Source organism: Dromiciops gliroides, chromosome X, assembly GCF_019393635.1.
Source record: "Dromiciops gliroides isolate mDroGli1 chromosome X, mDroGli1.pri, whole genome shotgun sequence".
NCBI classification, from domain to species: domain Eukaryota; kingdom Metazoa; phylum Chordata; class Mammalia; order Microbiotheria; family Microbiotheriidae; genus Dromiciops; species Dromiciops gliroides.
This window is the reverse complement of record NC_057867.1, coordinates 4,916,586-4,944,537: the sequence shown is the minus strand read 5'-3', so window position 1 is coordinate 4,944,537 and position 27,952 is coordinate 4,916,586. Positions and strand designations below refer to the sequence as shown.

General features: G+C 46.2%; 1 protein-coding gene across 4 annotated transcripts in view; it reads right to left on the bottom strand.

Annotated features, from left to right (window-relative positions):
- Nucleotides 1-11,707, bottom strand: part of LOC122733662 (ras-related GTP-binding protein A) — a 47,278-nt gene extending 35,571 nt beyond the window's left edge. The window contains exons 1-3 of one of the 4 annotated variants that reach the window (XM_043974243.1): nt 11,497-11,707; nt 9,577-9,610; nt 6,456-6,555 (exon numbers count right to left, since the gene is read on the bottom strand). In XM_043974243.1, coding sequence (XP_043830178.1) covers nt 6,456-6,555; nt 9,577-9,610; nt 11,497-11,510 — 148 coding nt within the window. In that variant the 5' untranslated portion in view covers nt 11,511-11,707. Of the gene's footprint in view, nt 1-6,455; nt 6,556-9,576; nt 9,611-10,791; nt 10,975-11,244; nt 11,392-11,496 lie in introns of those variants that run through there. The other 3 variants (XM_043974246.1, XM_043974245.1, XM_043974244.1) reach the window with 3 other exon arrangements.
- Nucleotides 11,708-27,952: the final 16,245 nt, after the last annotated feature.

Sequence of the window (27,952 nt, the reverse complement as noted above, 5' to 3'; positions counted from 1 at the left end):
CCATACTATTTCTTTTGTTTTTGGTGCTGTTGTTTTTCTATTTTGAGGTTTTTCCTGATTGTTCTGATTCTTCTCTTATAACATGACTAATGCAGAAATATGTTTAATGTTATTATATATATATATAAAACACCTATATCAGATTACCTGCTGTCTAGGGAAGGGGGGCGGGAGGGAGAACAATTTGAAATTGGAAAGCTCATATAAACAAATATTGAGAACTATTTTTACATGTAACTGGAAAAAAATAAAATACTTTTATCAGAAAAAAAAGAAAATTAAAGGGTTAAAAGGGAGTTTATGGGGAAAGGGAAGGTGGAATGGAGTGAATTACATCATATGAAGAGGTACAAAAAAACCTATTACAATAGAGGGAAAGAAGGGAGGGGTGAACATTGTTTCAACCCTATTCTCACTAGATTTGATTCAAAGAGGGAATAACATACACATTCATTTGGATAAAGAAACTTAGCTTATTCTTTAGGGACATAAAAAGGTAAGGGGAAAAGGGGGAACTGATGGAAGGGAGGGCAGAAGCAAGGGAGAAAAGGGAGGGGGTGATAAAAGGTAGGTCATATTGGGGGAGGCAGGGATAAGAAGCAAAACGGTGAGGAGGAATAAAGGTGAAAGAAGAGAGGTAAAGTACAAAGCGGGTAAATAGAATGGAAGGGAATCGACAGTTAGCAATAATAACTGTGAATGTGAATGGGATGAACTCTGCCATAAAACAGAAGCAAAGAGCAGAGTGGATTAAAAACCAGAACCCTACAATATGCTGTTTACAGGAAACACATTTGAAGCAGAGAGATACACACAGAGTAAAGGTAAAAGGTTGGAGCAGAATATATTATGCTTCAGCTAAAGTAAAAAAAGCAGGGGTAGCAATCCTTATGTCAGACAAAGCAAAGGCAAAAATAGATCTAATTAAAAGAGATAAGGAAGGGGCAGCTAGGTGGTGCAGTGAATAGAGCACTGGCCCTGGAGTCAGGAGTACCTGAGTTCAAATCCGGCCTCAGACACTAGCTGTGTGACCCTGGGCAAGTCACTTAACCCCAATTGCCTCACTAAAAAAAAAAAAAATTTGACCATGTATTAGGGCACAAAACTTTATTATAGTCAAATGTAGAAAGGAAGAAATAGTAAATGCATTCTTCTCAGACCATTATGCAATGAAAATAACAAAGAGCCATGAAAATTAATTGGAAACTAAATAATTTCATTCTAAAGAATAAGGGGGTCAAACAACAAATCACAGGAACAATAACTTCATCTAAGAGAATGACAATAATGAGACAAATACCAAAATCTATGGGATGCAGCCAAAGCAGTGCTTAGGGGAAAATTTATAACTCAAACTGCTTACATGAATAAAAAAGAGAAAGAGGACATCAATGAATTGGGCATACAACTTAAAAAGCTAGAAAAAGAACAAAGTAAAAATCCCCAATTAAATAGTAAATTAGAAACCCTGAAAATTAAAAGAGAAATTAATAAAATTGAAAGCAAGAAAACTATAGAATTAAATCAATAAAATTAAGAGCTGGTATTATGAAAAAAACAATAAAAGATAAAACATTGGTTAATTTGATTTAAAAAAAGAAAGAAGAAAACCAAATTACCAGCATCAAAAATGAAAGAGGTGGGGCAGCTAGATGGCACAGTGGATAGAGCACCAGCCCTGGATTCAGGAGTACCTGAGTTCAAATCTGGCCTCAGACACTTAATACTTACTAGCTGTGTGACCCTGGGCAAGTCACTTACCCCCAAAATGCCTTACTTAAAAAAAAAAAAGAAAGAAAAGAAAAAATGAAAGAGGTTACCACCAATGAAGTGGAAATTAAAGCAATAATTAGGAATTATTTTGCCCAACTGTATGCCAATAAATTTGACAATCTAAATGACATGGATAAATATTTACAAAAATACAAACTGCCCAGGTTAACTGAAGAGGAAATAAAATCCTTGAATAAGCCCTTATCAGAAAAAGAAATTGAACAAGCCATTAATAAACTCCCTAAGAAAAAATCCCCAGGGCCAGATGGGTTTACAGGTGAATTCTACCAAACATTTAAAGAACAATTAATTCCAATATTATACACATTATTTGGGAAAATAGGTGAAGAAGGAGTTCTACCAAATTCGTTTTATGACACAAATATGGTGGTGATACCAAAACCAGGCAAAGCAAAAACAGAGAAAGAAAATTATAGACCAATTTCCCTAATGAATATTGATGCTAAAATCTTAAATAAGACATTAGCAAGGAGATTATAGCAAGTGATCACCAGGATAATACACGATAACCAGGTGGGATTTATACCAGGAATGCAGGGCTGGTTCAACATTAGGAAAACTATGAACATAATCAACCACATCAATAAGAAAACTAACCAAAATCATATGACTATCTCAATAGATGCAGAGAAAGCTTTTGACAAAATAAAGCACCCATTCCTAATAAAAACACTAGAGAGCTTAGGAATAGGTGGAGCTTTCCTTAAAATAGTAAGGAGTATCTACCTAAAACCATCCACAAGCATTATATGTAATGGAGATAAGTTAGAGGCCTTCCCAATAAGATCAGGGGTGAAACAGGGATGTCCATTATCACCTCTATTATTCAATATTGTACTAGAAAAGTTAGCTTTAGCAATCAGAGAAGAAAAAGGAATTAAAGGAATTAGAATAGGCAAGGAGGAAACAAAACTATCACTCTTTGCAGATGATATGATGGTATACTTAGAGAATCCTAGAGAAGCAACTCAAAAACTACTTGAAACAATGAACAACTTTAGCAAAGTAGCAGGATATAAAATAAATCCACACACACACACACACACACAAAATAATAAATCCACATAAATCATCAGCATTTCTATACATGACCAACAAAGTCCAGCAGCAAGAGATAGAAAGAGAAGTTTCATTTAAAGTAACAGTAGATAATATAAAATACTTGGGAGTCTACTTGCCAAGACAAACCCAGGAACTCTATGAACATAATTACCAAACACTTTTCACACAAATCAAATCAGATCTAAATAACTGGAAAGATATCAATTGCTCATGGATAGACAGAGCTAATATAATAAAAATGACAATTCTACCTAAAATAATTTACTTATTCAGTGCCATACTAATCAGACTACCTAAAAATTATTTTATAGAGCTAGAAAAAATAATAACAAAATTCATCTGGAAAAACAAAAGGTCAAGAATTTCAAGGGAAATAATGAAAAAAAAAATGCACAGGAAGGTGGGATAGCTGTACCAAATCTGAAGCTCTACTATAAAGCGGGCAGTCATCAAAACTATTTGGTACTGGCTAAGAAATAGAGAGGAGGATCAGTGGAATAGGCTAGGCACAGGAGACACAGTAGTAAATGACATTAGAAATGCAGTGTTTGATAAACCCAAAGACTCCAACTTCTGGGATAAAAGCTCACTATTTGACAAAAACTGCTGGGAAAACTGGAAGATAGTATGGCAGAAATTAGGCATAGACCAACATCTTACACCTTATACTAAAATGGGTACATGATTTAGACATAAAAGGTGATATCATAGGTAAATTAGGAGAGGAAGGAATAATTTACCTTTCAGATCTCTGGAAAGGAGAACAGTTTATGACCAAACAAGAGATAGAGAATATTATGAAATGCAAAATGGATGGTTTTGATTACATTAAATTAAAAAGGTTTTGTACAAACAGAAGCAATGCATCCAAAATTAGAAGGGATACAGAAAGCTGGGAAACAATTTTTATAGTCAGTATTTCTTTTAAAGGCCTCATTTCTAAAATATATCAGGAACTAAATCAAATTCATTAAGAATGCAAGTCATTCCCCAATTGAGAAATGGACAAAGGATATGAACAGGCAGTTTTCTGATGAAGAAACCAAAGCTATCTATTGTCATATGAAAAAATGCTCTAAATCTCTAATGATTAGAGAGATGCAAATTAAAACAACTCTGAGGTACCACCACAAACCTATCAGATTGGCTAATATGACAACAAAGGAAAATAATAAATGTTGGAGAAGCTGTGGAAAAATTGGAGTACTAATGCATTGTTGGTGGAGCTGTGAACTGATCCAACCATTCTGGAGAGCAATCTGGAATTATGCCCAAAGGGCTATAAAGCTATGCATACCCTTTGACCCAGAAATACCACTATTAGGTCTTTATCCCAAAGAGATCATAAAAAAGGGAAAAGGACCCATGTGTACAAAAATACTTATAGCTGCTCTTTTTGTGGTGGCAAGGAATTGGAAACTGAGGGGCTGCCCATCAATTGGGGAATGGCTAAACAAGTTGTGGTATAAGAATGTAATGGAATTCTATTGCATGAACTGATGATGAGTGAAAACAGCAGAACAAGGAGAACATTGTACACAGTATCATCAACATTATGTGTTGATCAACTGTGATAGACTTGATTCTTCTCATCAATATGATGATCAAAGATAGTTCCAAAGGACTCATGATAGAAAAGGCTCTCCAAATCCAGAAAAAAAAAAGAACTGTGGATGCAGATTGAACCATACTATTTCTTTTGTTTTTGGTGCTGTTGTTTTTCTTTTTTGAGGTTTTTCCTTTTTGCTCTGATTCTTCTTATATAACATGACTAATGCAGAAATATGTTTAATGATATTGTACATATATAACCTATATCAGATTACTTGCTGTCTTGGGAAGGGGGCAGGGAGGGAGAAAAATTTGAAACTAGAAATTTTATAAAAACAAATGTTGAAAACTATCTCTACATGTAACTGGAAAATAATAAAATACTTTTATAATTCAAAAAAACAAAACGGGGGGCCCTGGATTCATGAGGACCTGAGTTCAAATCCGGCCTCAGACACTTGACACTTACTAGCTGTGTGACTCTGGGCAAGTCACTTAACCCTCATTGCCCCACCAAAAAAACCCCAAAATACCAAAAAACAAAAAAACAACTCTGAGGTACCACCTCACACCTATCAGATCAATGCTTCTGGGACTTAGTGAGAATGCCTCAAGTGTTTTAAGGCTGACAAAGGCTTAAAAGGGCCTGGGGAAGGATGGGGGAAGGGGATGCTCTTAACACTAGGCCACCTCTGAAGAATGGGGGCTTCCCTGAGTGCCAAAGCACCTCCACTCCCCAGGACAGGCACTGCCACCAGGCTTTTTAATCAGGGAATGAAAACAGAAAGAAATAGCTCAAGGAAGGAAGAAAAAACCCAATGTGCTCAAAAGGCTGCCTGGCAAGAAAAAAAGAGAATGTTTAAGCTGATGGATAAATGTATACAAATGTTATCACAGCGCGATGGTTACATGAGTAACTAGGTTACTGTGACTGAGAAGTATCTTCCCAGAACTCCCTGTACACAAGTTATCCAAGCTGAAACAGACACCTCCCTGGGCAATTGTCAACATTGTATTTCTGTCCTCCCACCTCACCAGCTCCATTTCCAAACTTCTATGTACATGTCTCAGAGAGAGAAGAAAACAGAGCAAAAAACAAAGCCAAAGAATCTGAAATAAAGCCGCCTGCCCCTGGGGCCTAGAGAAAAGCCAAAATTTTGCTGGGGTCAGGTTGGGTCAGGCTGAGTATGTGACCTGAAGGCTCCTGGGCCAAGAAACCCAAAACTTACCAGACTGAGCACCCTAAAAGGAAAGAGAGGGAGAGGGAAGGTGGTAGGGAGGGAGGAAGGGAGGCTGGCTGGAGCCCCCAGGTCGATCTACAAAAGAGCAGCTGATGATACCATTGGCCACAAGTATGTGTAGCTAGCCTAACATGGCTTCTCATTCTAGCAGTCCCTTAAGCCATTTACTGCTAATGAGAGTCTAGCTATTCTCTACCCACTCACTGATAGTCCCCACAAAGCAACCACTGACTACTCTTGATTCTAGAAAGTATTCAGCTCTTCCTCCTTTACAGTGACAGGGGATGCCCCATCTATGGCCCCCATAGAAGGCACTATGGAAAGGGTGTGGTTCACTATACAATCAGCCAAATCTGTACCTGCTTTCTCCAATGCCCGGAGGGCCTGCAAGCTCAACAGCCTCAGCTGATGAGCTGCCCATTCCTACTCCTTGCCCTTGCCACCTACCCTGGCATTTCTGCCAAGTAGGGCCTCCTCTAGCAGTGGCCATTCTGGGCAGTTGTCTGGTTTGCTAAGGAAAGAGGCCTGTGTTCTTAAGAAAGAGCCCTCTAAAGCCATGTGCCAGGGCCACTGTTGAAAGCTGTGGTTTGGGGGAAAGCTAGGTGGCACAGTGGATAAAGCACCGGCCCTGGATTCAGGAGGACCTGAGTTCAAATCTGGCCTCAGACACTTGACACTTACTAGCTGTGTGACCCTGGGCAAGTCACTTAACCCTCATTGCCCCATGCAAAAAGAAAAACAAACAAACAAACAAAAAAAAACAAAAGCTGTGGTTTGGAGATTTGAGGTAAAAATGAAGGAACTTACTTGTGGCACCAAGGCGGCGGGTATCTCGCGCAATATAATTCGCAAAGATGATCGATCTCATGCTGGTCTTGCCAGACCCACTCTTCCCCATCAACAGTACCTGTTTAATAAGAGAAGAAAACAAAGTGTTCACTTCCAGTGAGTTACAAATGCAGGTACCCCTGTTCCCCTCCCCTTGGATGTTTTCCTGAAATGATGCCAGCTACACTGGTGTACATGTAGCACTGATGCCAGACCTCACATGAGGCAAAGAACCTTGGGCCAAAAAGTGTCTATTAAGTAAGACAGGGCAGACGCCTGGCATTCTAGGGGCCGGCTACCTTCCTGTCATTGTCGTTCTCCCAGAGCACCTTGGGGCAGGAGCTCATTGCTTCAGTTCTTAACATATACAGAACACTGTACTAAGCCCTGGAGAGAAAACATTCACTGAAGGAGAGCCTCATATTCAAAGGTCAGTGCAAGGGATTAAAGATGAAGTAATGTGACAGAGATATGGCTACATAGGTTCCTTCTTTGGTTCCGGCCATACCACCCCCCTCTTCACCTTCCTATCACTGTAGCACTTTCGCCCCTCTCACTTGTGTCTATTCCAATTCTGATAAAGCCAGAACATCCGGACAGGGGGCAGGCCACGGAAATAAAACAAGTTGCAATTGTCTTCGAGGACTTCCTCCTAAAGCCATGTACAATCTCCAGTAGGACAATGAGCTTCCAAAGTAACTGGGCTGTTAAGAGCTACACAACTGTTTGTGCCCTCTGGCTCAGTGACTCCCCTGGCTGTGGGGAAGAGAGACTCAAACTCAAGACAGAGACAGAGACAGAGACCAAACTAAAGAATAACGAAAGAGAGAGAAAGTGCTGCTCCATCTTCCTTGTACATCTCTAAGAGAAAGTGCCTGAAGTCTGATCAGCATCTCCAATCACAAACGCATCCACAGAGACCACTTAGGCAGTCCAGGGGAGAGCCAAGCACCCTTTTTTAGGCAGAAGGAGACAAAGAAAGGGTGATGAAAGCTCCTTGAGGCTCCCATGTCTCCTTTCTAGCAGCACACAGAGAGATGCCTTGCCACTCTATGCCCTCTGTACACTGTCAGGGCTGACATACTTCTTGGTTTTGCTGACCTGCTTACTTTTTAATTCTTTCCAACATGGTATGATTCTCTGGGAAGGAGAGGGGGAGTGACATACTTAGAAATGAAAAGGATATCAAACCTAAAAGATATCAGGAAACTTTTTTTTTTTACAGAAAGGTCTGTTGAATAATAGCAGCAGAAATCTGTTTGAGTGTAAAAAGTCAGGAAGATGACCGACTTAAGGCTTGTATTCTCCGTACTCTCCTATACATCTTCTCACCTGTCTTCTCAACCTGCTTTCTTACAGTCACTAACACAGAATAATAAATATGATAAAGTCAAAGGTGAAGGGATTGGAACATCCCCAAGGGTCACAACTAAGCCAGCTGAGAGTTGCAGATTGTAATCAAATGTAATCAGTAGACCTGACGTGAGCTCCTGGTACTGAAGGGACACTACTGAAGTGAAGGGTGTATGTCCACAGGAAGAGAATACGTGATTCTAAGCCCTTCCACCTCATTCTCCAAAATTCAGGTGGAAACTATTAGTGGGGGAGGAACGGCTGGAGATGACTGACCTCTAAGCTCCCTGTGCCCAGGGCAGTGCAAAGTGCTCAATTTGGAAGCAGAAGAGCAGGAGAGCCAGCTGTATGACACAAGACCCATCACTTCCCCAATTTGGGACTCAGTTTCCCAATCTGCACAACCAGAGAGTGGGACACTAAGGTCCTATCCACATGTAAATACACAATCTTATGACCCTGCTTTTAACATCAAGGGATTAGAAATACCACATCCAATTCTGAAATGCAAGATGCAGACTTTCTGGTTGTAAATATTGGGAGAGGAATGATCAAAATTGCATCAGATGTTCAAGGAATTCAGCATATAAACCAATCCAATAAAGGATATTGTTGAGAGAGAGAGAGAGAGAGAGAGAGAGAGAGAGAGAGAGAGAGAGAGAGAGAGAGAGAGAGAGAGAGGAGAAGCAGGCCCTTTGTGTATCCCTCAGGCCCAGGGTTTTGTCAGAGTCAGTACACCCTCCACAGAATGCACTGGAGCTAGAAAGACGGCCTTCAATGCTTTTGCAAGTGCAGCTGTGGCTGCCCCACTTTCTCAAGGTGGCTGCATTGGCTCCCAGACACTTAAGCAGAAGTTCTCAACAAGTACTGGTTCTGCCCCCAAGAAAAGAAAGCTGCCTACCTCCTGCCAAGGAGGTGAGGACTAAATAGGCAGAGCTGGGCACGTGGGGGGGGGGCGGGCAGGATTTGGCCATTTTGTTTTCTTGACTATTTGTATGTTACAGGGGTTTTCCTTTTCTTTTTAGGGGAGGGAGTGGGATAGAGGAAAAAAACATTTGACTGAAAAAAATGGAACCAAAAGCCCTATTTTTTCAAGGGCCTCCCCACTAGTCCTGAGAACTTAGTACAAATATCTTTAAAGTACCCTACCACATACAATCACATTTCCTTCAAAGTACAAGCCCGCACCAACTCAGTGATGACTGAGTTACCACACATGCATAAATTCCACTCCAACATGCATTAAAGACCCATGTGGAATTCGATCCAACCAATATTAAACATGTTATGTGCACGGCAGGATTTGTGCTAGCCAGGATACAAAGATGGAAACAATGTAGTCTCTGTTTTCAAGGAGTTACATTCTACTGGGACAGAAAGTATCCCGAGATAAGTAAGCACAATATCTTCTGGGTAGGGAGAATTATACCAAGTTGGAGGTGGGGCAGTGGGAGGAGGAGAATCAGGAAAGGCCTCCCATAGGAGGTGGCCCTGGGGCTGAGTCTAGAGGGGAGGTGGAAAGCTTCAAGAGGCAGACAATTGGGCAGGGAAGGCGCAAGCCATGGATGGGGACCAGCTGGATGTGCAGGCAGGAGAGCAGTAGCAGATCAGGCTAGGAGTCCGGCTGGAGCCATGATGAGAAGGGCTTGGGGAAAGCAGGGCCACCATCAGACCTGGGCTATTACAAGCCTTTGGCCCCTGGCCCTTAGCCTGCATGCAGAATGGTTTTCTGATAGTCTTAGCTTACCTTTTTCTTCATGGCTGTGATTGGCATCACCCACCTGTAGATTGAAAAAGAAAAGAGCATCCATGGTCCAATCACAAGGAATATAATTTCGAATTAGTGCAAAATTGTGAAGGGGCCTCGCTGGAATCTTAGTGCCACATGGATGGCTCTGTTGGCTTAAATTCCATCCCCTTTTGTCTCCTCCCAGGAGCCAGGGTCTTTGCTATTCAGCCACCTTGTCCTGAGGACAGCGAGTCCTGAAGAGGCATGGGGACCCAGAGGATCTGCTGTCGGACTTGACACCTGGAAAACCTAGATTCGAATCCTGCTTCTTTCTGATCATCATTGGGTAAGTCACTGAACCTCTCTTCCTAATTTGTAAAATGAAGAGAATGACAGTATCTCCCTCACGGGGTCCCAGGAGGGTTGAATGAGATAATACAGGAAAAGCGTTTTTAAACCTTAAAGTGCCCCATAAATGCGGAATATTTATAAATTGTAAGGGGATTGGGGAGGACAGGGACACACAAAGACCTTAATTCTATCAGCAGGAGAAACTTAGGATGTTCCTCCAGAAACTCCCAAGGGCATTGAGAGGCTGAGTGCTAGGCAGATGCCTTCCGGAGCAGGATTTTGAACCCAGATCTGCCTAATCCCAAGGCCAGTAAGCCATGTTGCTTGTCATGAACAACCTGGCATGTGTCCGCTTTCACTTAGTGACAAAAAGAGGCTGTTCCACTCTAATGCCCCCAAGAGTGCACTTTCCCCATGATCCTGGAAGGGTGAGAGAAGGAGCCTAATTTGTAACCAAGTGGAATCAATTTCACACTCTTAAATGTAAGCCTCCCCCCCCCCCTCCTCCGGAGTATCACTGCCCCGGAACAGGGCAAGGGAGAGGCTGCAGGGGCCCCAGCACCTTGCCGCAATCAGCGCCCGGCTGGGAGCTGGATACATTGTAACCACAATGGATACTGTATCCCAGCCTGGTGCTGACGGACTGCTCCGGGGCCAGGAGCTCCGTTACCTGTACCAGCAGAGGGTTTCTCCAGTGCACAGTAACAACTACTGACCTCGGACTCCGTACTAGGCCGATCTATCGGCTCGGGCGGGCCCGCCCAGCCCGGCCCGGCCCGGCCCCGCCCTGGCCCTAGCCCTAGCCCTGGCCCAGGCTCGGTCCCCTCCCCCGGCGCTGGCCCCGTCCACCCGCCATCCCCCGGACCCCTCCCGTCCCCTTACGCAGACCCTGTGGCCCCCAGCAGGTAGGCCGGAGCGCCCCATCGGCCGAAGTCGCGGCCCCATCCTCCGGAGGCCGGCCCGATAGGAGGGAGCGGAGGGAGCAGGGGGAGCGGAGGAAAAGGGGCCGGGGTCGGGGTCAGGGCAGCAGGGGCAGGCCGGGGTGGGGACGCAGGAGGTGGCAGGAGCGGGGGCGAGCTGTCTCCCCGGACTCGGGCCCCGAGCCGGCCGGCCAGGGCACTCCGCGGCAGATCGGCCAGAGACGGCGCCGGCACCGGCACGGGCACGGGCGGCGGCGGCGGCGGCGGGGCGGCCGGGGCCCGAGCCGGGGCCGGGGCCGAGGCCAGGGCCAGGGCCAGGGCCGGGGCCCGGGCCGAGGCCGGGGCTGGGGGCTGCTTTGGGGGAGAGCGGTGGGGGAGCGGTGACGGGCGGGGACCGGAAGCAGGGGCCTCTGACCTGCCACTACCGGCTCGGAGGGCCGCGAGCGGCCGCGTCTGCCAGGGCCCGCGCCCCCCGGGGACGGTGGCCGCGCGCGCCTCGCGATGCCAACGGCTACGGCTACAGCTACAGCTGGGGAGGCAGCGGCGGCGGCAGCAGCGGCGGCGGCGGCGGCGGCGGCGGCGGCGGCGGCGGCCGGGATCACGTGAGGAGCAGGCGGGACCCCCCCGGGGGGCCCCGTCACGTGACTGGGGCCCCGGAACACCGTACCATAGAGTGTGCATGGGGAAGGCCAGAGTGTCGCCGTCGGCTTCGCTATCCCCGTCGCCGACACAGTCACCGCCTCCGCCTCCTCCTTCTGATCCGCCTCCTCCTTCTGATCCGCCTCCTCCTGCGCTGCTGCTGCTGCCGCTGCCATCGGCCCCTTCCCGCAGCAGCAGGCCGCCGCCTCCGGCCGCCGTGCCCGTGCCCCCCGTGCTCGTGCCCGTGCCCCCCGTGCCCGTGCTCCCCGAGCCCCCGCCGGCGCTGGGAGCTGTATCGCCGCTGCCGTCCCCGCTGTCCCCGCCGCCGCCCTCGTCGGCGCTCAGCTCGGGGGCCGCCTGTTGGCCCTTAAGGTAGCGGCGGCTCCGCGCGGCCTCAGCCGGCCCCGCCCCCATGGCCCCGGTGGCGGCGGCGCTGCTGCTGCTGCTGCTGCTGCTGCTGCTGCTCGGGCTGCCGCTGCTGCTGCTGGGGCTGGGGCTGGGGCTGGGGCTGCTGCTGCTGCTGCTGCTGCTGCTCGGGCTGCTGCTGCTGCTGCTGGGGCTGCGGCTGCTGCGGCTGCTGCCCGGGCTCCCGCCGCCGCCGCCCCTGCTACTGCTGCTGCTGGGGCTGCGGCTGCTGCCCGGGCTCCCGCCGCCGCCGCCGCCGCCCCTGCCCTGGCCGCGCCCGCTCGTAGCTGCTGCTGCTGCGGCAGCGGCTGCTGCTGCTGCTGCGGTGGTTGCGGCTGCTGCGGCTGCTGTGGCGGCTGTCCCTGCGGCTGCGGCTGCGGCTGCGGCGGCTGCTGCAGTCCCCGAAGGCGCCGCCGCCTCCTCCTCCAGCCGCCGCTGCTCCTGTTGCGGCAGCGCCGAGGCCCTAAGGACTGCCGCGAGCGGCCGCCATGCCTGCCATGGCTGCCGCCGCGGGGACTGCCGCCCGCTGGCCCCGCCCGCTGGCTGCCTGCTGTCTCCCGCCCGGCCGCGGCCGCGGTGGTGGCGGCGGCTCCGCTCACGCGGGCGCGGCCCCGGGCCCCGGGAAGGTGTGCGATGCACCTGCCTCGGCCCCCTTTCGGCGCTTGATTGTGCAGCCCTGGCACCCCGTGACCTTTGTCCTTCGGGCCGGAAAGACGCTGGCGGCCCGGGAACGTGCCAGTGCCGGCGTGTCCCCCCTCAGCCAGCCAGCCACCCACCCAGCGGCAGCACCCTGCGCGCCTGGCCGCTGGGGAGCCGGACTGCGGCGGGCAGCGGGCGGCGGCGGCGGCGGCTGCGGGCGGGCGGGCGGGCCGCCTGGCAGCCCCGCCTGCAGGCGGGTGAGAAGAGGGAGGCGCGGCTCCTCGCCCCCAGCCGGGCACGCTGCCGCCTCCAGATCCGGGGCTCTCTGCGCTAGCCCCGATCTGGCTGCCAAGCGGGCCACCTGCCCTCCAGCTTCTCCTCCCCCCAGTGACGACCAAAGCACATGCGAGCACACTGCCCAGCTGGCACCATCTCGACACGACAAGAAGGGTCCCCGGGAGCTGCCTCCCTGGCTAGCAATCGTCGGGTACTAAGCCCTGTGACAGCTCCCGGGGACCCTCCCTAACTCTTGAGAGCCTGTGATGTGGTCACTCAATCAGGGCTCCAAGGAATCTCAGAAACCACCTAGGTCAAACTCCCGATTTTACTCGGGAAGAAACTGAGGTAGAGCAAGGTTAGATATCCAAGGTCACTTAGAGGATAGGAATGGGACCTGGCTCCTGTGGCTGCCTCCAGCACTTGCACAGGTTGTTGCCAGGCCTTTCTTCACTATCAGCAGGACCCTTTTCTAGTTTACAAATCACTTACAAATCCATTCCACATCACATCATGTGATCCTCCCAACAATCTGCTATGGCAAATGTTATCCCCAATTTGCAAATGAGCACCCTTGGGACGCTAATACTTATTGCAAATGGATAACATGCCACAGAGGGCCTCTGAACCCAAGTCAAACTGACAGCCTAATGCTCTTTCCCCTCCATTGTCGAGGTCTATAGCACTCCCTGCTGTCTTCCAGATACACCCCAGAATCCTTCACCTACAACTGCCATCTCTCTAGAAAAAGATACTTTTGCCCCACTCCCATTAAAGGTGGCCCCTAATCAGTACCCTGGTTGTGAAGCTGTGGCACATGTACACTATCACAATAAATGCCTTCCACTTCCCATGGTTCTCTGCTTGTAAGTTAGGATGTAGTCATTTGATTACAAGTCTTAGCATCCCGTTAGCACAGGCAAGCACTGACTGGCCACATATCCCAGCATTCCCAGCCCATGATCCTACACTTATGCCTGTGAACCTCAATTTTGTCATCTGTCAAATGGGAGAGTTAGACTGATATGGAAAGGATCGAGGGTTCTTCAAGGACCTAATTTATCAGTGCAATCCAAGGTGTGCTGGTTACTACGAAGCTGGAAAGATTCTGAGGAAGGGCATTCTTCAGCCCTGGTAACTCTTAAAGAGCCCCTACTAAGGGAGAGCTTGACAGTTGTTGATTCAGTAGGGGAAGCAGCCACACTGACCACATTGATCAAGCAACTAAACGATCTCCTACTATGTGCAAACGCCCCGGGCTAGGCATCAGAAATACAAAGACAAAACAAAGACCAACCCTGATCCTCAAGGGGGAATCAAACTAAGGGCTAAGTAGACACAAAGTAATTTTAAGAGAGAGATGTGCTACCAAATGGGGACGGGCAGAGGGAGGAAGAGGAAGAATCTCCCCTAGGAGGTGGCCCCTAAGTTGTACTGGAAGGAAGCTGGGGTCCTACGAGCCAGATGTTGGGAAGGAGTTCGTTCCAGACAAGGGATGCCAAGGCACAGAGGCAGAGATGGGACAGAGCATAATAGCCTCGGGAGAAGAGAGTTCCTCAGGGGAGGAGATGGGAGGGAGTGTGCAGAGAGGTTGATTAACCCAAAGAGGGACCAAGATTGAGAAAAGGTGACATTTCCGATTGAACAGATTGTTGGTAACCTTGGAGAAAGGAGTTTGGGTGGAGTGGGGGGGGGGAGGCAGACTGCAAGAGAAGAAGTGCTCACGACTTGGGGAGAGGGAGGCAATGAGGCTAGATGAGCTTTCTACAAGCTTAGCTATGAACTGGAGAGAACCAAGACGCCTTGAGGATAAGGTAAGAGCAAGTGAAAGGGTTGGGGTTTGGGGGTTGGTTTTTTAGGATGGGGAATGTTTGTAAACAGTAGGGAAGGAGAGATTGAAGATGAGGGAAGGGAATGAGGGCGTGATATCTACAGGAGACAGGAAGGGATGGACTCAAGGGCCCAGATCAGGTAAACTTATGAAAGGGGAAGGGCCATCTTCTCTTCCTCTGAGACTAAAGGAAGAGAGTGGGGGTGAGGTGGAGATGACTGGAGGTGTAGACTGAGAGAAGAGGGAGCTTGGGCTGGCCGGAAAGTATGAGGCAAGACCTTTTGCTGGCTGTGGTATGGGTGCCTGGAGAGGAGAAAAGTTTTGCAACAGATGCCCAGGGAAAAGGGCTCTGGAGTAAATCAGAGAGTGAAGAGGACTGGGGTACAAGGTGAAGACCAAGCTGAGATGACAGAACGTGCATTTGCCCCGAACCCTGGCAACATCCTAGATGCTCCTGTGTCTGCCTCGCCCCCCTTCCTTTCTGCCTTCCTTCCTCTCTTATCCTACTTTCCTACTCTCCTTCCTCACGGCTCTTCCCTCTTCCCCCCTTCCCCTCTCTCTTACTCCTCCTCCTTCCTCCTCTCTGCTCCCTTCTCCCTTCTCTAGCTCCCCCATCCCCTCACTCATTCTGTTCCCTCCCCCCCCCCTCACTGCTCCCTCCTCCTTTTTCTATCTTTCCCCATCCTCTCACTCTGCTCCCTCCTTAGAGCACAGAAAGCACAGGGGGCTGGGGGAAGAGATCAGCCTTTAAGTATCTGTTATTGACGTGAGGGATTGGGATTGGGCTTGCTCTACTCGGGCCCTGATGGACAGGGAGGTAGTGAGCTCAAAGTCACCAAAAGTCTCTGGGAAAAGCTGCTGAGCACTTGTTGGGAATGCAGAGGGCATTGTTGTTGGACACAGCTTTAGACCAGCCAGTGTCTGAAGCCTCTTCAGTCTCCCAGCAGCTGCTTTAGAATAGTGAGGGCAGGGCATTATGGAAGCATTGGGGAGATACAAGGCTTCACCAAGACTTGGCGTCTGCACTCATAAAGCTCACAATCTCCTGGGGGATAAGATATATAGACACAAATAACTCCATTGCAAGGTAATATATTATGACTGCATAAGACAGCTGCAAAGCAAGTGATAGATGAGGTCAGGCGGAGCTGGCTTGTCACTGATTGGGGTGTCAGGGAAGGCTTCCTAAAGGAGATGACATTGGAGCTAGGTCTTAAAGGATGGGTAGGATTTCAAAATGCAGAGATGGGGGCAGGGGAGGCCATCTCAGGGGTAGAGGCCAACAAGAGCAAAGACCAGGAGTCAGGGCAATGCGGACATGGATGGAGCCCAACAAATCATACAGTTTGACTGCAGAGGCCAGCAATGTGAAAGAAGCCTGGAAAATTGGGACAAACTGTGGAAGACTTTGCACTTCCAGGGCAAACCACAGACTCCCCCAAACCAACACAGGGCTCTGAGCACACTGTGTGCTGCCATCTTGGCCTGGATCCTGTCATATAGTTTGGTGGCCCTTCTGCTCGGGCTCTAGGGGCACAAGTGATCCCATTCCCTCTCATCTCCTCCAGCACTCTCTCACTGATCTTAAATCTTTCCCTGTCTTCTGCTTGCTTCCTGCTATCCAGAAGCACACCCATGTCTCCCTTAGCCTCAAACCCCCCTCACTTGGTCCTTCCATCCCTGGTAACTTTCTCCTCTGCCCTGGGTGGCCAAACTCCTCAGAAAGGCCATCTACACTTGGGGCCTCCACTCTCTCTCCTCTCTTCTCAATCCTTCATGATCTGGCTTCTAACCTCATCATTCTACCAAAACAGTTCTCTCCAAAGATGGCCTCAGTTGCCAAATCCAGTGGCCTTTTCCCAATCCTCATTCTCCATGACCTCTCGGCAGCCTTTGAAACTGTTGGTCACTCTCTCTTCTTCAATATTCTCTTCTCTCTAGGTTTTGAGACCTCTCTCTCTGACTCTCTCTGTCTGTCTCTCTCTGTGTCTGTCCTCCCTCCCTCCCTCTCTCTCTCTCTCTTTCTCTCTCTTTCTTTGTTTTTCTCTGTGTCCTCTCTGTCTGTCTCTCTGTCTCTGTTTCTCTCATCTCTATCTCTCTGCCCCTTTCTCTGTGTCTGTCTCTATCTCTTTCTCTGTCTCTGTGTCTGTCCTCTCTCTGTCTGTCTCTGTCTCTATCTCGCTCTCTCTGTGTGTCTCTTTATTTGTCTCTCTCTGTCTGTCCTCACTCTCTCTCTGCATCTGTCTCTCTCTTTCTCTGTCTCTCTCTGTCCTGTCTCTCCCTCTCTCTCTGTGTCTCTGTCTCTGTCCATCTGTCTGTCTGTCTCTCTCTCCCTCTCTCTGTCTTGCTCTCTCTCACTCTGTCTCTCCCTCTCTCTATGTCTGTCTTTCTGTGTCTCTCTCTTTCTATGTCTCTCTCTCTCTGTGTCTGTCTCTCTCTCTGTCTTTGTCTGTCTGTTTCTCTGTCTCTCCCCTGCCCCACCCCCATTCTCCTCCCTCTCTGATGGCTGTCGCTGTCTCTGTCTCCTTTGCCAGATCCTCCTCCACATCACACCCTCTAACCACAGGTGTCCACCAGGTTCTGTCCCAGGCCCTCTTCCTTCCTCCCTCTAGACGATTTGGCTTGGTGATCTCCTTGGCTTCCATGAATTCAACCAACATTTCTCAAATCTGCTTATCTCTGCTAACCTCCTACCTTGCATAGCCAATTGCCTATCAGGTATCTCAAAAACAGTTGTCTGACATCTGAAATTCACTATGCCCCAAACTGAACTCATTATCTGCTCTTCCCTCTTCCTAACTTGCCTATGACCATCGAGGACACCAGTGTCCACCCTCTCAGTCAATGAGGCTCCCAATTCCCACTTTACCCTTGATTTTTCACTCTGTATCTCACCCTCCACATCCAGTCTGTGGTCAAATCCTTTCTTTCCCTTGACAATGCCCCTCACACTCAGACTGCCCCAATAGCTGCTGGGGAGAGGGGTATGGCCTGAAGTCTCTTCTCATTCCTGTCCATCTTTCATTCCGCCAAGAAAGGGGTCTTCCCATGGCCCAGTTCTAAGGCTCCATGTCCCCCATGTCTGAAAGGCTGCCCCTCTTCACCTCTGCCTCATGGCCTTGTGATGAAATAATGGGATTTAGCAGATACTCAAAGACACACCTGGAGATTAATCAAGACTGCATCAAGTGAGAGTAATTGACTGCTGATTAAGCCTACTTCAAGTTAATTGGATTGTAATCACACCTGGCTATCCCTTAAGAAGGTATTGTTCTCAGAAACTAGACTGTGAATTCAACTTGAGAACACCTTCAAAGCCAATGGATTTGGATGACACCAACCAATCACCTTGAAGCAGTGTGTAAGGACCGCCTCTGTTTCAGACCTATAAAAAGCTTCCACAAACAGCTTGAGGGAGAGTTCCTGATTAAGACAGGCTTGTGGAGGAGGACTTCAGGAAGAACCCAACCAAGCTGGAACTCTAGGCTAGGTAGGACTTCTTTTTCATAACCTTCTGAACTCTTTGTAAATATCTGTATGTTCTAATAAATGTTTAATGCCCAAAGACTGGTACTGAAGCCTTTTAATTTTTGGCGACCACAATTTAGATTTTAAACATCATAGTTTGGCAACCATGAAGGGATCTTAAGGACCCTCCCACCCTCCCTAGTTTGGCTATGAGCCACCTAATTTAGTGGACTTTCTCTTAAATACCCCCACTGACTTTCCCTCATTTGCCTAATCTCCCTTAAAGCCTTTAAGCCTCTAAAAGCCTTGCTTTAAAGGGAAAAAGCCAGTCCAGTTTAAAGGGCAAAATATGATTAAATTTCTCATTTTCCCTTTGCTTTTTTCGTTTTTACTCATTGGAACGTATTGGGGTAGCATACTGTCCAAACTTATACATCTAACTTACTCGATATTCCTTCATTGTGTTATTGGTTCCCTCCTCATTCACATAGCAAAATCTTTTTGGTATAATGGTATGGGAGTAACTGTCTCCACTGAAAATGTGTTTAATATTAGTAGGAATTTTATGCCTGCAGTTGAAATAAATTTTAATACCATGCTTATGATAGTTCACATGACTATAACTCTCATTATGGCTATTATCATGGTTGTAATGTGGAAAGAGATTAAAGGTAGACCACGTGGCGAGGGAGATGCTAAGATAGCTCCCTCTGCTGGAGATAACCCAGCTTCAGAAACAGATATTGGCCAGTCTTTAGAATCAGATCAGCAGAAACTACTCCCCCTGCAGGAAGCTATAGAATATAGTAAAAAGGGAGTGCCAATTCAAGTCAGAAAACATAGCCCCTTTAGACCAAGTGACTTGAGCGCATGGAAATCAATCATCCCTAGTTTTGAGAAAAATCCAAACACTGTAATTTCACAGTTAAGGACTATATTTAATGCATATCAACCCACTTGGGCTGATGTTACTTGCCTTTTGGAAACTTTACTGTCCCCAACTGAGATTACAGATGTTATCTGAGCAGGAAATGCCCTTGTTGCGATGGGTCAGGCTGATATGGAATGGCCTCCAAGGGATCCAGAGTGGAATTATAATAACGACAGGGAATTCCAAAGATTAAAAGATGCTAGGGAAACACTTCTGAAGGGAATGGAATTATGCTCTAAAAAACCCGAAAACTGGACGAAATTTATGAGCACATTTCAGGAGGCTAACGAAAGACCAAGCAGATTTTATGATAGGCTTTGTGAGACCGCCAGGCAATATACCAGATTGAATCCATTTGATTTAAAAGATTCCTATATTATCCTCAACATGTTTGTTTGTAATTCACTGCCAGAAGTATGCAAATATTTTCTGACTCAATGTCCATATTGGAGGAGCTTCACAGCTGATAGAATTAAGGACCTTGAGAATTATGTCTTTGACTCGTGTGAGGAAAATAGAGCTAAACAGAACATTCTGGCACCAGTGCTTTCAGGTCAGGCATCTAAAGGTCAGCACAAAACCCTTTAAGTATGATGACTATAGGGCAGAGGCTCTCCTTCACCAGCAAAAGAGATTGGAATGCTATAACAAGGCAAAAGAAGCTTATCGCATGGGGAAAAAAAATGTTGCCACATTTTATGCACAGCAGGGTAGTCTCCACAAGGAGAAGATGAGGGAAGCCAACCATCCTGCTGCTATGAAGATATTTGAGAAAGTCAATGCTTCTCTACTACCAAATAATATTTTGGACCTCCATGGACTCCATGTAGATGAAGCCATAAATCATTTAATAACTTTATTGCAACAAAAAACTGAAGAGCATAAACAGAATGGTGGTAAACCATATCTCTCTGTGATTATGGGAAGAGGAAAGCATAGTCAAGGAGGAGTTGCTAGAATCAAACCAGCAGTCATTAAATACCTTACAAGCCACAATTTCAGGTTCTCTGAAATTAAACCAGGGTGCTTGAAAGTTATACTAAAATAAAGCTGGTACTTCTGTTGGGAAAGACGTGATTGTAGCCTTTGCAAAACATAACTAGCTGAATGTAATCATTCACCAGTTGAATAAACCCCTATGGCAAATCCATGGTACAAACAAAGCCGATGCTAAAGAACTCCACATTTTCTACCATAGAAAACATTATGACAGCATTAGAAAAATCAATAACAATTCGGAAACGCCTACCACTTTGGAGTGCAGAGAATTGGGGAACCAGTTAAAACAATGTGGCATACCCAAACTCTAGTAGCATAATAATTTACCTTTAACAAGCTTTTCCTTCTATAGGTAAACCACTGAGAGAACATGGCCTTGTTTTCTGGCCTACCTCAATCTTCCCCACCCCTTTTCCCTTCCCCTTACTTAACCTTTGTTCCTTAAAGCCATTTTTTTGTTTTGTTTTTTGAAAGGCATTGAAAAGGCCTGGGATTACCCATATACTTAAGTTTCCTTAAGAACACAAAAGAGTGCTTAGCAAATCTTTTGCTTTTTGGTTTTGGTTTTGCTTTGTTTTTGACTTTTGTTTCTTTTGCTTTCTTTTTTTTAACTCAATTTTGTAAACTAAGTAACTTTTCAAAGACATTTTAAGTATATCCTGTGAGTGGGGCCCTTGGGCCTCAGAAGCTACCACAATTCTTTTTTTCTTTTTTGAGAGAACTGTGAGTTTTTAATGAGTTTTTTTAAATGGGATTCTGTTTTTTTTTTTAAAAAAGGTTATTGAAACCTATTGCTTGGTTTATCAATGAACATATTGAATATTGAGTCTTATTTCTTTTTGATAAATTGTTTATCACTTTAAGTATCTGTTACTGTCATACTAGATAGAGAATTCATATATAAGATAATGTGTATACTTGCTAAAAGAAGATTATGTAATAATGTCTAATATTATCAGTCATTTACATTCATTTATCATTTGCATGTCATTGTGACTATGTATATTGTAGGTATGGTTTGGAATTATTGTATATATTACAAGTACATCATCAGTTATGCAGCATAACATGCATTTTTCCATCATACTGTTTTGGTGAAATTAATATGAGATTTATGAATTATGGAAACTTATCATCTCAGAGACTAACTACTCTTACAATGAGTTTGATATAGGCCCTGTAGAGAATATATATACAACAGGAGGAGAGACAGGTATATGTAAGTCTATGGTTTGCTTATGATGGCAACTATATAGACCACAATTGCTGGACACAGTCCAGTTTCTTCCTCTCTCCCTTCTAAAAGTTTTCTTTTTCTTTCACTAAGTCTGATGGCATGGTCAGAATCCATCCACCTGTGGCTTAGCACAATTACTGGATGTCTCAAAACCATGAGATGTGGTAATGATAACCTTTCCATAACATTTTCAGGTGTCATGAATACATTACTAAATTTGGCTCTGATCCAGACACATGGTGGTAAGAAGTGTTATAGATTGCATAACTACCTCAACCCTCTATTATATAAAGGAGGGAATGTAATGGAATGTATTAAATTTGATCAGTGACAATGCTATGCTAAGGTTTAGTAAAAAATCCAGCAATTCAAACAGTTAAAGAAGAAGAATCCAGCTTTCCAGACCAGAATCCAGCTTCCTCCTGATGACATCTTACCACTCCAAGAAGACAAGAGAACTGAGAAAAGACTTCCAAAGACTTAATTATTTTTTACTGTTTCATCTAGGAACACCTCTTCCTAGAAGAAACAAAGGGGGGAATGTGATGAAATAATGGGATTTAGCAGATACTCAAAGACCCACCTGGAGATTAATCAAGACTGATTGCATCAAGTGAGAGTAATTGACTGCTGATTAAGCCTACTTCAAGTTAACTGGAGTGTAATCACACCTGACTAGCCCTTAAGAAGGTATTGTTCTCAGAAACTAGACTGTGAACTCAACTTGAGAACACCTTCAAAGACAATGGATTTGGATGACACCAACCAATCACCTTGAAGCAGTGTGTAAGGACCACCTCTGTTCCAGAACTATAAAAAAGCTTCCACAAACAGCTTGTGGAGGGGTTCCTGATTAAAGCAGGCTTGTGGAGGAGGACTTCAGGAAGAACCCAACCAAGCTGGAACTCTAGGCTAGGTAGGACTTCTTTTTCATAACCTTCTGAACTCTTTGTAAATATCTGTATGTTCTAATAAATGTTTAATGCCCAAAGACTGGTACTGAAGCCTTTTAATTTTTGGTGACCACAATTTAGATTTTAAACATCACAGCCTCCTTCAGGTCTCTGTCAAATTGTTTCCTTCTGCCAGAGCAATCGGCCTTGTGGCCAGCGCCTCCCTCTGAGGCTCTCTCCCATCTATCCTGTCTGTCCAGAGCTTGGCTGGAAATGGCCGTTTGCGTGCTCCTTTCCCATGAGGCTGGGAGCTCCTTGAGAAGGAGGAACTGAGCGATCCATTGACTTTAGTCCTCTAAGCATGATTTCATGATGTAGGTGCTTCCTTCGCTACTCTGGACCCTAAGCCCTTGGAGCCCTGGATACCTTTTGCAAGCTGTTGGGCCCGACAAAACCTGGTTGCCTGATAGCAGCCCGTGACAATAACTACCATTTGCATAGCATTTCAGAAAAATCACCTCAGTCAATCCTCACAACAACTCTAGGAGGCAGTTGCTTCTACAAGGCCCATCTTACAGATGAAGAAACTGAGGCAAACAACCATCAAGTTACTTGTCCAAGATCACACTGCAGGGACGTTTCTGAGGCTTGATTTGAACTTGGCTCTTCCCAATGCCAGGCTAGCATCCTATCCACCATAGTGCCATCTCACTGCCTTTCTGCTGAGAATCCAGTTTCCAGAACAAAGCCAAACAGATCCAACAGGGTGGACCCTTTCCCTGGCTAGCCCTCCCACTGCCTCCTTCTTCCACCTGCGGCAGCTCCATCTGACAGACATAGAGACCATAGAAGCCTCCTGCAACCCAGGACCCTCCCAGTGGCCCCCCACCTCAAGCAGCCGAGAACACTGTGCCTACCTGAAAGGTGCCATCGGCAGGGGCCTCCTCTTCACGACGGCCCCTGAAGAGACTATCCTAAGTCTCTCCATCCCTTGCTCCAACCGGCTGAAGGGGATACACCTAGGAGAGACACCAGCATTAATGGCATGCTGTGGCAGCATTTGCCGTGGACCCTGGAACCCATGTCATCCAGCCCAGGGTTTCTTCACCTCTTTATTGTCATGGAGTCCTTTGGTCATCTGAGGAAGCCCCTCCCCCTCTAGAAGAAGCTTTGTAAATGCATCAAGTAAAATGCACAGGATTGTAAGGGAAACTGATTCTAGTAAAGAATCCAATTCTATTGAAGAATCCAATTTGTTCTTAAGTTCCCGGATCCCAGGTTAAGAAACCCTGGCCTGGACAAAAAATCCATTTCCCCCCTACTTTCCACAATCATCTCAACCCCTTCCAGACCCTATCTTCCCCTGTCCTCTCCCTTTTACTGTGACCTCTGGAACCTCCACTTATTTCTGGGTGGGTTTTAAAAAGTTCAACCAATTTCTTAGGTGGCTACTATAGACAAGGCATTGTGGGGGCAGCTAGATGGCACAATGGATAGAGCACTGGCCCTGGAGTCAGGAGTACCTGAGTTCAAATCCGGCCTCAGACACTTAACACTTAACTAGCTGTGTGACCATGGGCAAGTCACTTAACCCCAATTGCCTCACTAAAAAAAAAAAAAAAAGACAAGGCATTGTGTTAGAAGCTTTGTGATATACAGAAGAAGCTTAAGAAAATGTGGTCGGGGGCAGCTAGGTGGCCCTGGATTCAGGAGGACCAGAGTTCAAATCTGGCCTCATATATTTGATACTAACTAGCTGTGTGACCCTGGGCAAGTCACTTAACCCTCACTGCCCCTCAAAAAAGAAAGGTAGGAAGGAAGGAAGGAAGGAAGGAAGGAAGGAAGGAAGGAAGGAAGGAAGGAAGGAAGAAAGAAAGAAAGAAAGAAAGAAAGAAAGAAAGAAAGAAAGAAAGAAAGAAAGAAAGAAAGAAAGAAAGAAAGAAAGAAGGAAAGAAGGAAAGAAAGAAAGAAGGAAAGAAGGAAAGAAGGAAAGAAGGAAAGAAGGAAAGAAGGAAAGAAAGAAAGAAGGAAAGAAAGAAGGAAAGAAAGAAGGAAAGAAAGAAGGAAAGAAAGAAGGAAAGAAAGAAGGAAAGAAAGAAGGAAAGAAAGAAGGAAAGAAAGAAAGGAAGGAAGAAGGAAGGAAAGAAGGAAGGAAAGAAGGAAAGAAGGGAGGAAGGAAAGAAGGAAGGAAAGAAGGAAAGAAGGGAGGAAAGAAAGAAAGAAAGAAAAGGAAGAAAGGAAGGAAGAAAGAAAGGAAAGGAAGAAAGAAAAGGAAGGAAGAAGGAGAAAGAAAGAAAGGAGAAAGAAGGAGAAAGAAAGAAAGAAAGAAAGAAAGAAAGAAAGAAAGAAAGAAAGAAAGAAAGAAAGAAAGAAAGAAAAAGAAAGAAAATGTGGTCCCAAAACAACAACAACAAAATGTGGTCCCTGCCAGGAAGGAGTTTATAGTTTTGAGGAAAGTAAGGACTTCTACACATAAGTGGAATTCAAATAGAATGTAAAAGGGTAGGTGAAGATACTGCTTCCAGCTTTAAGAATAAAGAAAGCAGTGAATTGAGTCCTAAGTTTGGGCATGGCAAGGCGGGGTAGGGTCAGAGCAGCAACAGCTAAAGCACAGTGGTAGGAAACGTCAAGAAATGTGAGGGGGGCAGCAAACAGTTCAGTGTGTCTGGGGCCTGAAGTGGGTGAAGGGTATTGCTGGAAGAGCACAAGGCAGTCCTGGAATGTCTGGCAAAGGACTGTGGATATCGTTTGCAACACTCCTGATCTCAGAGGCAGTTTCAGGGGCTTTGGTGGACTCCATTGAGAAGGTAGCCCCAAATGAATTCCTCTAGCTCTTCCTAAGCAAAGGGGGCAGTTGAGTGGGATACCAGACTTAGTAAAAGCAGTCCTAAGGCCGCTCTGCCCCAAGCACATAATTAAAACACTTAAGGAGGTCAGCAGCCAAACTTAGCTTTAGATCAGCTGAAGAGCCGCATGCTCAAAGAGAAGGCAACTTTCCTTGAAGCAAAATAACTGTGCGGGACTTCCAGAGAAGGCCAAAATAGACTGACTGGATTGGGCACCAGGAGGTGCAGAGTGAGTCATAGATTGCCTAGAACCTCCCGGATCTTTATAGCCAATGCATGTGAATGACTAATTCTGAAAATGTACACACTTTAACAGATAAGAAGGCGGTAGAACTGAAGAAAAACCTGTCTAAGCCCAGAGCAGCAAAGTTCATATGCATCTCAGATGAGCCACAAGCTGGAATGGGCAGATGCTGGACCCACACCCTCGGGTCTAGAAATTGGGATTTGTAGTAAGTGATGGTGTAAGCTCTTGGGCTAAACCAGTTTTCCATCACATTGCTTTTCAGAAGAAATCTACCCCCTCCCTAGTTTGGGCTCTTGGGTTTCTTGAACCCTGAGCTGCCATGTTCATTAGCTCTTTTTGTAGTCTTGCTTCTCTAGTCTTTTCTCCTGATCTAGTCTTCTATTTTTTAACTGCAGTACCAAACAGTTTTTAATGCTAGGCCCCCACCATTCCTTTTTTTTTTTTTTTAAGTGAGGCAATTGGGGTTAAGTGACTTGCCCAGGGTCACACAGCTAGTAAGTGTTAAGTGTCTGAGGCCGGATTTGAACTCAGGTACTCCTGACTCCAGGGCCGGTGCTCTATCCACTGCGCCACCTAGCCGCCCCCACCATTCCATTTTTTAAAGCCATTCTGTTCCTTGAAATTCCTGGCTTTTGGCTCCTTCATGTAAATTTTGGTTTTATTTTATCTAGTCCTATGAAGTAAAACCTTGCTGGTTTGTTTAACATAGTACTAAATTTGTAGATTAATTTAGGTAGTTTCATTGTTTTTCAGTATATTAGTACAGCCTAGCCATGAACAATGGATGCCTCTCCAATTATTTAGGACTTCATTTCTGTAAAGACTGTTTTGTAACTATATTTATCTAAATCCTGTATGTTAGGTAAACTCCCACATGTTTTATGCATTTTGTCGTTATCTTGTATGGAATTTATTTTTCTACATTTTCCTCACAGTTTTTGTTAGTGATATATAAAAATGTTGATGATTTTGGCCCCTTCCCACTTTCCCAGTCTCCTTATACTTTACTTCCCTCCCTTGCATTCTACAATATAGTCACACTGACCTACCTGCTATTCCCCACATACTATGCTCCATCATCTTTTAACTCCAGGTCTTTGCACTAGCTGTGTCCCATGCCTGGAATGCCATCCCTCCTTTCTTCTTCCTCCTAGATTTCCCCAGCTTCCTTCCCCTATTAATAGTGCCTACCCTTTGAGATTACTTTCCATCTACACTGTACATATCTATAAGTTGCTCTGCCCCCTCCTCCCAATTAAGAGGGCAGGACCATGTTTTTGCCTTTCTCCAAATCCCTAGAGCTTAGCACAGTGCCGGGCACATAGTAAGCACTTCATAAATGTTTATTGACCAATTATCTTGCAACTTGACCCTTTGTTCTGCTGCAGAAGACTCCTCCCTCTGACACTCCCTCCACCTTCTGCTGTTCAGGGAAATCTGGCTTTCCCCAGAAGGTCCCTCATCCTTTGCCACCCTCTTCAGTACCTGTTGCTGCTTCCCTTATGCCAGTGACACTTAGGGCCAGGAGGGGAAGGCAGCATCTTCCTGGGTCCTCACTGCCATCCCCACTTGGCAAACTCTCCTGCTCTGAAGTTCATTCACCCCATCTGTTTCTATTAGTCTGATGGGATGCTTGTTGGCATCATCTCCCAGCCTCCAGGTTACCTACTCTCTCTAATTAGTTCAGTCTCTGACTCTCAGTCTTTTCCTCTAATACCTCACCTCTACCCTCATTCTTTAAATGTTCATACCAGTGACCCTTCAGACATCCAGGCCTCCTCCACAGGCTCACATGACCTGTGCCTCTCCTCTATCTCAGGGGTGGTCACATCTTGGGCCTTCCCCAAGCCTCCAAAATCTTGAAATTTGCAATTCCCCCTTCTTTGAATGTCTTGTCACTACCTCAGAGATTCCTCCTGAATCTGCTCTGTCTTCACCTCGACCTTTATTTATTTTTTTTGGTGAGGCTAAGTGACTTGCCCAGGGTCATACAGCCAGTAAGTGTCAAGTGTCTGAGGCCGGATTTGAACTCAGGTCCTCCTGACTCCAGGGCTGGTGCTCTATCCACTGGGCCACCTAGCTGCCCCCCCTTTTTTTGTGGGGCAATGAAGGTGAAGTGACTTGCCCAGGGTCACACAGCTAGCAAGTGTTAGGTGTCTGAGGTCGGATTTGAACTCAAGTCCTCCTGAATCCAGGGCCAGTGCTTTATCCACTGTGCCACCTAGCTGTCCCCACCTCTTTCCTTTTTAAAGAAAGGTTTTATTGATTATTTTACATCACTGTCATTTCCCAATAACTATTCCCCACCAACTCCCACATGACCAAAGGAATACAGGGAAGTCAAAGCAATAGTGGTGACATCACCCTGTCTGACATCTGCCTCACTGAATACCAAGAGGAGGAAGATATACTTCATACCATGTCAGAGGTGGAGGAGGAGGCAGAATTAGGCCTCTGCCTCAGCCTCCCATCTCCAGAGTTGAGACTGGTCACTGCATTGACCTCAGTTCGGCTGAGTGATGATACCACTTTCTCTGAGACTTGGGGAGGAAAGAAAGTAAGAGAGAAGAGTGAAGTTTTGAGAATTGTTAAGGGGGGTTGGGGAACGGGAGAGGAAATCAAAGAGAGCCACGCAGAAGGCCCACCAAGAAGCAAGCAGAGTCTCACTGAGCTTAGAGGCAGCTTCCCCACCTTAGGACTCCTCCCTTCCTT